General features: G+C 45.9%; 1 protein-coding gene across 1 annotated transcript in view; it reads left to right on the plus strand.

The window, feature by feature from the left end:
* The first annotated feature begins 1,234 nt into the window (after window positions 1-1,234).
* The window catches only part of NSMF (NMDA receptor synaptonuclear signaling and neuronal migration factor), an 83,522-nt gene continuing 72,659 nt past the window's right edge, over window positions 1,235-12,097 (plus strand). Inside the window, exon 1 of the mRNA XM_073314110.2 lies at window positions 1,235-1,877. Within this exon, the coding sequence (XP_073170211.1) occupies window positions 1,771-1,877 (107 nt within the window). The 5' untranslated portion in view covers window positions 1,235-1,770. The remainder of the gene's footprint in view (window positions 1,878-12,097) is intronic.

Consider the following 12,097-nt stretch of genomic DNA (forward strand, 5'->3'; position numbering starts at 1 on the left):
GAGGAAGCCACCATTAGCTCAGCCCCTTGTCCAGGAAAGCCTCACACACTTCCCCTTGCGCTGCTGGGAGCCCTTAGCTGTCATTGGACTTAATGGGAGTTGACAGCACTGAATGCTGTCCTTGTGGTATGTCTACACTGCAAAAAAGAAAAAGAAAAAAAGAAGCCAACTTGAGTTCAAATAGTAATGAAGACACAAAACTCCATTTTTAAATCTCAATTAGCAGCTCAGGTCACAGCCGAAAGCTAGCCCCAGGTAAGAACACGCCTCTGTTTGCAACTGCACTTCACTTCACGGGAAGTGGTGGTGCGACTAGTGCAGGCACACACATCTGTGCTAGCACAGGTCACACAAGTAGTGTAGACAGACTTGGCAACATGGACTTCAGGCTAGCAATGAGAGTACGACCTGCCGGAGGCCCTGCCTATGTACTGTGGTTGCTAGGCCAGGCCGCCACATGGCCAGCACTACTGTTAGATCACATCACCCCTTGCAGAGCGGACGTACCCTTAGAGAGCACCAGGAGTAAGGTGGTTGGAGGCTGGCATGGGGCAGGTGCAGCTTGCGCCTGTGACAGTCACTGGGCGAAGGTGAATTCCCCCGTGGGACTGAAGAGGTGCAGCTGCAGAAAGGGGCAGCAGGATAGGTTAGAATATTAACGGTGTTTCAGGGGCTTGTTTGTGAGAACCCCTTGTGCTCCCCCTTCTCCTCAAGGCCAGGGGCTGGCTCTCAGGACTGAGTGTGGAGCTGGACGGCCCGCTCCGACTGGGACCTGCAGGCTGGGAAAAGGCTGGCGATGGAGCCCTGGCCCCAGGCAGCAGCCAGACCACCTGCTCTGCTCCGCTCCGCAGGCCACTTTGACTTGGGGATGACTTCAGCACGGCCTTAAAATGGGGTTGTTTAAAGATAAGGGATGAGTGGAGCACCCCAAGCCTGCTCCTGGGGGGAAGCAGGCAGGGCTCTCACCCCTTTCAAAGGCCCTGCACACAGAGAGAAACACGCGGGGAGAGCTGGGGGCAGATTTCACACCTGGCCCCGGCTTTCTAATGGGCTGATTGAAACCCCTGCTCCGGCCACCCATTGCCAAGTCCCAGCTTCGAGGCCCAGGGCCCCGTCCACGGCAGCGCGCGGAGTCCCGGCCGGGCAGCGAGCGCCCCGCCCCGTCCTGGGCAGGCGCGCGGCCCCAGGCGCCTGGAGCACGCGCCGCGAAGTGAGACGCGCGGCGGCCGGGGTCGCGGCAGGTGCCCTGGCTGCGCCGCGTTCCCGAGCCGCGTCCTTCTCTCCCGGAGCCGGGCTTCCAGCTTCCCGTTCTCCCGCTCGCGCCGCGGGCGCCCCCTCCCCTGGAGACGAGCCCCCGTCTCCCCTCCTTCCCATGCCGCCCGTGATGTCAGCACGGGGGGCGTGCAGGGGGGGAGCCTGCACGGCATATAGAGGGGGCGCCCTTGGACCTCCCATTACCCAGCTCCCTGCAGCCATCCCTGCGCAGGCAGCCGGCGGGGAGCCAGGCAGCGGGTTTGCGGAAGCGTTTTACTAGCGAGAGCCGGGTCTGTTGCGCGTCTCCTCCAGGCTGCCAGGAGATGAATGGCAGGAGGCAGTACGGACACTGTGCCATGGCGGGGCTTGGCCCCTTGACTGCCAGCCTGGGATCCTAGTGCACATGGCTCCGCGGCAGGAGGAATAAAGCAGCGGATCGGGGCACGCTGCAGGACTTCGTGCCGTCTCTTTGTTACCGTTATTTCCCCTCAGCGTTATGGGCGGAGGTTTTGTGCAATGAATGTTGCCTCCAAAGCTTTTCTCCCAGCGAATATGGGCACAGCTGTATCCAAAAGGAAGACTCTGAGGAATGATGCTATGTCTTCTGTAGCAGCTAAAGTCAGGTGAGTGATAACCTCCGCCTAGACAAGTTGCGGCAGGGGTGGGATAAAAATAACTACCCAAGAAGATTCTGGCCATGCTGGGAAGAAAACAATGCCTTGCTAAACGAAATGCTAACGCAAATGCAATGTGATGCATGGGGTGTGCAGTCTAAACGTTGGGCTAACTGCATTACAATATCAGCATAGAAGAAACTGGGGCATTTGCAGAGGGCAGGGTGTGTGTGTGTGTGTGGGGGGGGGGCATAATGAGACTCAGTATTGCAGGTGTTTGCATTTGCCTCCTCTCTTTCCTTCTGGTGAAATTCACTAGGTGAGTGGTGCTTGAACGTGCAAATATTTTAGATGCCTCATTGTTTTTCCAGACACACATAGTATTATCTCTGCAAAGCAAACTAAACTGACAAGACAATCAAGACAATTGTGTGGGCTGGGAGAGAATGTGATGCTGGTTTCTTTGGTCCCTTTATCTTTGGCTGACCTGCAAGCTCCAGTGGAGAATACTGCTTATTTATTTTTAGTTTTATTCTGGCTTTACAGTGGGTTTAAATAGCAAATGACATGAGGTGTAAGGAACCATCTGCCTAGCGGGAGGCCTGTCAAAAAAATCACTCATGGGGACACACAAACAAACCTCAAGTAATTAATGGCACTGATTTGCAATCAGGAAATCACATTTGGTATATGAACTTTACATATATAATGACATAACTTTTTGTGTTCCTCAGAAACACCCTGTATGGCAAAATCTTGTACTGTCCCTTTGGTTAATGTATGTGTGAGTGAGTACCTCAAGGACTAATGAACAGTGCAGTTCACACTGCATTTAGTAAGGGTACATTAAGCTAATAGAAATAATGTGTCTCTCTCAACAATCCTTCTGTAGGGAATGGTTTCAGAGTAGCAGCCGTGTTAGTCTGTAACCACAAAAAGAAAAGGAGGACTTGTGGCACCTTAGAGACTAACACATTTATTTGAGCATAAGCTTTCGTGAGCTACAGCTCACTTCATCGGATGCATACCGTGCTGTAGCTCACGAAAGCTCATGCTCAAATAAATTGGTTAGTCTCTAAGGTGCCAGAAGTACTCCTTTTCTTTCTGTAGGGAATGTAACTAATGGCTACTTAGAGTAGGAACATTGTTCAATAGAAACTACATTGTACCTCTGCATTCTAGAAATGCTGACACACACAGTACCTATAGCCATATGGCAAATATTTGAAAAATGTCTAATATATGATAAATATTTGCTTAGACTGTGCAAAACAGAAAGTTCACTTCTAAATGTCTGACATGCCAGCACATAAGATTGTACCATGCAGTTCTCTCAAGTGTCATATAACTGTTTTCAAATGAACAACCTTCAAAGAGTTAATTCATCTGTGAAGGTTGTACCCAGGACATATTCCCCAGCTCTGCTGGCATCATCAATTGGTATTGCTCAATATGCCCTGTGCCAAATGCCCACCCCACCGAGGCAGGGGTTTAATGTTTTAATGAGCTAGTCATCAGAGTGGATCCTTTCAGTCCTTGTAAATGGCAAATACTTTGAGTTTGCCTGGTTTGGTTTGCATCATGCAAGCATAGACAATCGAGATACAAAAGGAGCACTTAAAGACGATAAAGTCATCGCAGAGAAAGTAAATAAATTCTTTGCTTCAGTCTTCATGGCTGAGGATGTTAGAGAGATTCCCAAACCTGAGCTGTCTTTTGTAGGTGACAAATCTGAGGAATTGTCACAGATAGAAGTGTCACAAGAGGAGGTTTGGGAACTGAGAAACTTAACAGTAACAAGTCACCGGGACCGGATGTCATTCACCCAAGAGTTCTGAAAGAACTCAAAAGTGAAATTGCAAAACTATTAACTATAGTTTGTAACCTGTCCTTTAAATCAGCTACTGCACCCAATGACTGGAAGATAGCTACTGTAACGCCAATATTTAAGAAGGGCTCTAGAGGTGATCCTGGCAATTACAGACCGGTAAGTCCAACATCAAATTAGTTGAAACAATAGTAAAGAATAAAATTGTCAGACACATAGAAGAACATAAATTGTTGCGCAAAAGTCAGCATGGTTTCTGAAAAAGGAGATCATGTCTTACTAATCTATTAGAGTTCTTTTTGGAGCGGCGTAAACAACCATGTGGACAAGGGGGATCCAGTGGACATAGTGTACTTAGATTTCCAGAAAGCCTTTGACAAGGTCCCTCACCAAAGGCTCTTATGTAAATTAAGTTGTCATGGGATAAGAGGGAAGATCCTTTCATGGCTTGAGAACTGGTTAAAAGACAGGGAACAAAGGGTAGGAATACATGGTAAATTTTCAGAATGGAGAGGGGTAACTAGTGGTGTTCCCCAAGGGTCAGCCCTAGGACTAATCCTATTCAACTTATTCATAAATGATCTGGAGAAAGGGGTAAACAGTGAGGTGGCAAAGTTTGCAGATGATACTAAACTGCTCAAGATAGTTAAGACCAAAGCAGACTGTGAAGAACTTCGAAAAGATCTCACAAAACTAAGTGATTGGGCAACAAAATGGCAAATGAAATTTCATGTGGATAAATGTAAAGTAATGCACATCGGGAAAAAATAACCCCAACTATACATACAATATGATGGGGGGCTAATTTAGCTACAACTAATCAGGAGAAAGATCTTGGAATCATCGTGGATAGTTCTCTGAAGACGTCCATGCAGTGTACAGCGGCAGTCAAAAAAGCAAACGGGATGTTAGGAATCATTAAAAAAGGGACAGAGAATCAGACGGAGAATATCTTATTGCCCTTATATAAATCCATGGTACACCCACATCTTGAATACTGCGTACAGATGTGGTCCCCTCATCTCAAAAAAGATATACTGGTATTAGAAAAGGTTCAGAAAAGGGCAACGAAAATGATTAGGGGTTTGGAACGGGTCCCATATGAGGAGCGATTAAAGAGGCTAGGACTTTTCATCTTGGAAAAGAGGAGACTAAGGGGGGATATGTTAGAGGTCTATAAAATCATAGAATCATAGAATATCACGGTTGGAAGGGACCTCAGGAGGTCATCTAGTCCAACCCCCTGCTCAAAGCAGGACCGATCCCCGACTAAATCATCCCAGCCAGGGCTTTGTGAAGCCTGACCTTAAAAGCTTCTAGGGAAGGAGATTCCACCACGTCCCTAGGTAACGCATTCCAGTGTTTCACCACCCTCCTAGTGAAAAAGTTTTTCCTAATATCCAACCGAAACCTCCCCCAACTGCAACTTGAGACCATTACTCCTTGTTCTGTCATCTGCTACCACTGAGAATAGTCTAGATCCATCCTCTTTGGAACCCCCTTTCAGGTAGTTGAAAGCAGCTATCAAATCCCCCCTCATTCTTCTCTTCTGAAGACTAAAACATCCCCAGTTCCCTCATCCTCTCCTCAGAAGTCATGTGTTCCAGTCCCCTAATCATTTTTGTTGCCCTCCGCTGGACTCTCTCCAATTTTTCCACATCCTTCTTGTAGTGTGGGGCCCAAAACTGGACACAGTACTCCAATGTCGAATAGAGGGGAACGATCACGTCCCTCGATCTGCTGGCAATGCCCCTACTTATACATCCCAAAATGCCATTGGCCTCCTTGGCAACAAGGGCACACTGTTGACTCATATCCAACTTCTCATCCACTGTAATCCCTAGGTCCTTTTCTGCAGAACTGCTGCCGAGCCATTCGGTCCCTAGTCGGTAGCGGTGCAAATCATGAGTGGTGTGGAGAAAGTGAATAAGGAAAAGTTATTTACTTGTTCCCATAATCTAAGAACGAGGGGCCACCCAATGAAATTAATGGGCAGCAGGTTTAAAACAAATAAAAGGAAGTTCTTCTTCACTCAGCGCACAGTGTCCTGCAGAACTCCTTGCCTGAGGAGGTTGTGAAGGCTAGGACTATAACAGGGTTTAAAAGAGAACTGGATACATTCATGGAGGTTAAGTCCATTAATGGCTATTAGCCAGGATGGGTAAGGAATGGTGTCCTTAGCCTCTGTTTGTCAGAGGGTGGAGATGGATGGCAGGAGAGAGATCACTTGATCATTACCTGTTAGGTTAACTCCCTCTGGGGCACCTTGCATTGGCCACTGTCAGAAGACAGGACACTGGGCTGGATGGACCTTTGGTCTGACCCCGTATGGCCATTCTTATGTTCTTATCTGCATATCTGACCACACGGCTGGTGGTAGCTTTCCCAGTGAGGTGATCTTCAATTCCCCCTGTAATAAAAACGCCATCCTGTGAAAAGCCAAACCTACCAAATATCTCCATTTATTGGAATGTCTCAGGCCATTACATTTACCCTTTGAAAGGTTTTCTTTTCATGGTACTTGGCAGGGCCGACTCCAGGCACCAGCGAACCAAGCAGGTGCCTGGGGCGGCAAATGTAAAAGAGCGGCAGGACGTCGGGCTCTGGGGCAGCAATGTGCCTTCGGCGGCCACTCCATCACAGCGTATTTTGAGCTCGGCGGCAATTCAGCGGCGGGGACGCTACTCTTCTTCGGTCACCAGTGGCAATTCGGCGCCCGCACCATCACTCCGCCTCTGTGTTTGGCGGCAAGGGTTTTTTTTTTGGTTTTTTTTTGCCACTTGGAGCCACAAAAACACTGGAGCTGGCCCTGGTACTTGGTCCATGCTATAGAATTTGGGTGTATATTGCCCGTCCCTGTTACCTTTTAATATGATAGACTTATGAGGAAAGATTAATAAAACTGGGAATTTTCAGTTTGGAAAAGATGACTGGGGGGATATGATAGAGGTCTATAAAATCATGACTGGAGTGGAGAAAGTAAATAAGGAAGTGTTATTTACTCCTCCTCATAACACAAGAACTAGGAGTTGCCAAATGAAATTAATAGGCAGCACATTTAAAACAAACAAAAGGAAGTATTTCTTCACACAGTGCAGTCAACCTGTGGAACTCCTTGCCAGAGGATGTTGTGAAGGCCAAGAGTATAACAGGGCTCAAAAAAGACCTAGATAAGTTCATGGAGGATAGGTCCATCAATGGTTATGAACCAGGATGGGCAGGGAGAGCCTCTGTTTGCCAGAAGCTGGGAATGAGCGACAGGGGATAGATCTCTTGATGATTCCCTGTTCTGTTCATCCCCTCTGAAGCACCTGGCCCTGGCCACTGTCAGAAGACAGGACACTGCGGTCTGACCCAGTGTGGCCTTTCTTATGGCTCCTGGGAGATCCTGAAAAACGTCTCTGTTGCTTGATGGGACTTGGGATTTAAAAAAAAATATAGATGAGCTTCACATCTTACACTGACTGTGGTACATTGGCCATGACGATGGCAGAGAGCTGGCTCCATCCCTGCTGTGCCGCAAGCTGCAGCCCTCTCGAGATATTTGCCTTTTGTTTCTTGGTGGCTGCTGGGCTGATATTATGTGGACAATCATAAAGGGAATAGGTCCATTAGTAGCACTGGCTGCTTCCCCAGTCGTAGCCGTTCACAAGCAGATTGGAGGAAGTGAACTTTTCATAGGAGCCCGGGGGGCTCTTTTTGCTAGAAAAAATTACAGCAGACTTCTCTGTAGAGCCCAGTCGAGACTGTGCTGACAAATCGACTTAAGGCATCTTGTCACTCTGAAGCTCTAAGGCACAGCTTTAAATCCTGGTGATAGTGGGGTAAGAAGAGAGGAAGTGATGTGGTTAGAAATGGACAGTGCAAAAGGCAATATAGTTCAGATTATTTTAGGGCTGTCAAGCAATTAAAAAAATTAATCACTATTAATCACACTGTTAATAATAGAATACCATTTATTTAAATATTTTTGGATGTTTTCTACATTTTCAAATATATTGATTTCAGTTATAACACAGAATAAAAAGTGTACAGTGCTCACTTTATTTTTTATTACAAATATCCACTGTAAAAAAAACAAAAAAAAATAGTATTTTTCAATTCACTTCATACAAGTGCTGTAGGGCAATCCTTTTATAATGAAAGTTGAACTTACAAATGTAGAATTATATACAAAAAATAACTGCATTCAAAAACAAAACAATGTAAAACTTTAGCGCCTGCAAGTCCACTCAGTCCTACTTCTTGTCCAGCCAATTGCTCGGACAAAGAAGTTTGGTTACAATTTGCAGGAGATAATGCTGCCTGATTCTTGTTTACAATGTCACCTGAAAGTGAGAACAGGTGTTTTCATGGCACTGTTGTAGCCAGCGTCACAAGATATTTACATGCCAGATGCGCTAAAGATTCATGTGTCCCTTCATGCTTCAACCGCCATTCCAGAGGACATGCATCCAGTGCTGATGATGGGTTCTGCTCAATAACAATCCAAAGCAGAGCGGACCGACGCATGCTCATTTTCATCATCTGAGTCAGATGCCACCAGTAGAAGGTTGATTTTCTTTTTTGGTGGTTCGGGTTCTGTAGTTTCTGCATCAGAGTGTTGCTCTTTTAACATTTCTGAAAGCATGCTCCACACCTCGCCCCTCTCAGATTTTTGGAAGGCACTTCAGATTCTTAAACCTTGAGTCGAGTGCTGTAGTTATCTTTAGAAATCTCACATTGGTACCTTCTTTACGTTTTGTCAAATCTGCTGTGAAAATGTTCTTAAAACAAACAACATGTGCTGGGTCATCACCCGAGACTGCTAGAACATGAACTATATGGCAGAATGCGGGTAAAGCAGAACAGGAGACGTACAGTTCTCCCTCAAGGAGTTCAGTCACAATTTTAATGAACATTCATTTAAAAAAAATGCATCACTAGCATGGACGCATGGCTCATGGAATGGCGGTTGAAGCTTGAAGGGGCACATGAATCTTTAGCGCATCTGGCCTATAACTGTCTTGTGACACCTGCTACAACAGTGCCATGCAAACACCTGTTCTCACTTTCAGGTGACACTGTAAATAAGAAGCAGGCAGCAGTACCTCCCATAAATGTAAACAGACTTGTTTGTCTTTGCGATTGGCTGTCCAAGAAGTAGGACTGAGTGGACTTGTAGGCGCTAAAGTTTTACATTGTTTTGTTTTTGAGTGCAGTTACTGGCAAAAAAATCTACATTTGGAAGCTACACTTTCCAAATAAAGAGATTGCACTACAGTACTTGTAGAGGTGAACTAAAAATACTATTTCTTTTGTTTATCATTTTACAATGAAAATATTTGTAATAAAAATAATATAAAGTGAGCAATGTACACTTTGTATTCTGTGTTGTAATAGAAATCAGTATATTTAAAAATTTAGAAAAACATCCAAAATATTTAATAAATTTCAATTGGTAGTCTATTGTTTAACAGTGCGATTAATTGTGATTGATTTTTTTGAGTTAATCGCATGACTTAACTGCGATTAATCAACAGCCCTAATTATTTTAGTTTATAAAGAAATCTGTCCATCAAAGCTTTCAATGCATCAGGGCCTTGGCAGATTTCTGGAATGTCTGCCCACAGTATGAGGCTAAATTGCACAGTGAATACTTTTTAAATATACATACTCTATAAAGAAAATGAAATTCTCTCCAGCATATAACAGCCCTGTGAGTTTAGCAAGAGGAAGGAAGCTGGAGTGTAGATGTCTTACTGTGGAAAATACAACTTTGGTCATAGAATCTCAGGGTTGGAAGGGACCTCAGGAGGTCATCTAGTCCAACCCCCTGCTCAAAGCAGGACCAATCCCCAATTTTTGCCCCAGATCCCTAAATGGCCCCCTTAAGGATTGAGCTCACAACCCTGGGTTTAGCAGGCCAACGCTCAAACCACTGAGCTATCCCTCCCCACAAATGGTTCAGATGATGGCATGGATTTTTGACAGATGGCTAATGCTGGGTGTATGGGAATCATCTTGGGGTGCCACTGTATGTGACTTCATGTCTGGAGGAGATAGGAGTTACCCAAATAATACAGGTTTCAGAGTAGCAGCCGTGTTAGTCAGTGTCCGCAAAAAGAAAAGGAGTACTTGTGGCACCTTAGAGACTAACCAATTTATTTGAGCATAAGCTTTCGTGAGCTACAGCTCACTTCATCGGATGCATTATGCTCAAATAAATTTGTGAGTCTCTAAGGTGCCACAAGTTCTCCTTTTCTTTTTTCCAAATAATACAAATACTGTGGAATCCAGGATCGGGCCAAGAGACTCTTGCTCACTTTGGCACCTGCTGTATAGGTATGACAAGATGCTGTGGTGATTCTTATGTAGGAACTCTTTGATGCCCCTTGATCAGTTCCAGTTCACATGCTGGGATCAGGAAGCATAGCTGACTGGGCCTGTGCTGGGTGTTCAGCCAGTCAGGTCACAGCACTGGCTGTTCGTAGCTGTGGCCCGTGGACTGCCCCTACTGCAGAGATGCCAAACTGAAGGCATATGTGTGGGGAGGGAGGGCAGAAAACCTCCTGACAATCCCCCTGCAGAATCCTTTCTGAACTGCTCCATGGGGGGGAGGCGTGTTCTGTGTGGCAGTGGTTCTGCCCCCAAATCCTTTGGAACCAATCACCAATAGCGGGGGGCCTCTATTCCTCTGCCCTGGTTCTGTGGTTCTCTGACAGTGTAACAGGGGTTTCCACAGCAAGTGCTGCCCCCTGGATTTCTGCAGCATGGAGGGGCAAGGAAGTGAAAATTCAGCTCCCAGTTTCATTTCACGCTGCCACCTTTTCCACAGGGCTTTAGGGGAGGATGATGCTTGGTTCGCCAGCTCCATCATTGGCCCCTGTCCATACTCTCTTTATCTAGGGCGAGGCCTCTGCAGGGCAGGAGATGGGCCCCAGTAGTGGATTGTACTATCCTCCACACAGAGAGGAGGAGACTCTCCATGTGGGCCTCCAGTCTCCTGTGATTTTATGTATCGTAGAGTCATAGAATATCAGAATTTGTTTACTGTTGTGTGACAAGCATGATAATGTGGTCTCAGCAACAGGTCTGAAACCCCTGCAATCCCTTGAACCGTAAATTCAAATCCCAGCAGGTTTGACTCGGTGCTTCAGCTTTCCCAGATGGATTCATTAACTTCCATGCAATTTACTGCATGTTGGATCTTTTAAACAAGTGTTTAAAAACCAAGGCCCTATCTGCTCTTCATGGACATCACCAGAACCTTGATAAGAACAGATGGTTGCCCTGGCATTCTTGGTCAACATTACCTCCTCTTCCGATGCAGTTGTAGTATACGGTGTAATGATCCGGTGCGTTGCTCAGACTTATAATGTATGAAATATCTTGTATAAGTGTAACATAGAATCATTAGTATATTGCTCTATTCCTTGTTAGAGCAGTTAGTGGGAATAAAGTCTTCCCATGCCATGTCTTGGTGCATACAGTACCATGGCATATGGCCTTTCAGTACATATGAACAGAATGGAGGGATTTATGTTGCATGGCAGGTGGCCTCAGATGATTATTCTTCATGTGGACGGTGGCTCCCACGCCCAGCTCTCGTGTCCTTCACTTGCCATACAGCAGACCCACCTGCTCAGCTTGCTGTTGTGCTGCAAGTGAAGTCTTCACAATATACCAGTTTCTGCGGGTTCATGGATCTCATGATGTTTTCTTACAAATTTCCCCACTAAAACTGTGTCAATTCGATGAGCTTATGGCACAATACATATGAACATCCCTTTGCTGCCTCTACACAGCTGCTGGCATGCACACTGGATACCCTCTCCCATGCTCAAGACCCCTTTTATGAGGTTACATGAGATACAATATCCTATAATATAAAGTCCTTCGAGATTCACCGTATTGTACAGCATGCCAGCTTCTTGCCAACTGCTGAACCTGTCTAAATCTCCTATATTGTTTTGAACATTTCAATGTCTCTTTTAAAGAGCTGAGTCCAGTGCTGGTACCTATAATAACAAATAGCTGCAATAAGGAATCTGTTTTAACCAGCCAAAGGAAGCAGTGACAGACTTTGTATGAGTTCTGCCTTTGTCAGTCTAGGCTAGGTGGAGGAAAATCTGAAGGAGTCTGTTGCTCTTGGACATTGATAGTACCCTGGCTACGCCTTCTGACACCTCTGAGTTGGGGCAACATGTTTAGGCTCTTTGCAGTCACATTATTTACCTGAGGCAAGTTTCCTTTTTTCATACTTGACAGTTAAATGCATATCCCTTGCTCTCTGTGCTCCAAGGTGTCCACCACTGCAAAGGGTTTTCTGTCCAGGTCATGGACAATTTTGGTGGGTTTGGAACCACGTTGGCTGTGTTCATAGTGCCAGAATTGAGGGGTGGGGGAAGTGGGGCAAACA

This window comes from Lepidochelys kempii, chromosome 16, assembly GCF_965140285.1.
Source record: "Lepidochelys kempii isolate rLepKem1 chromosome 16, rLepKem1.hap1, whole genome shotgun sequence".
Classification (NCBI taxonomy): domain Eukaryota; kingdom Metazoa; phylum Chordata; order Testudines; family Cheloniidae; genus Lepidochelys; species Lepidochelys kempii.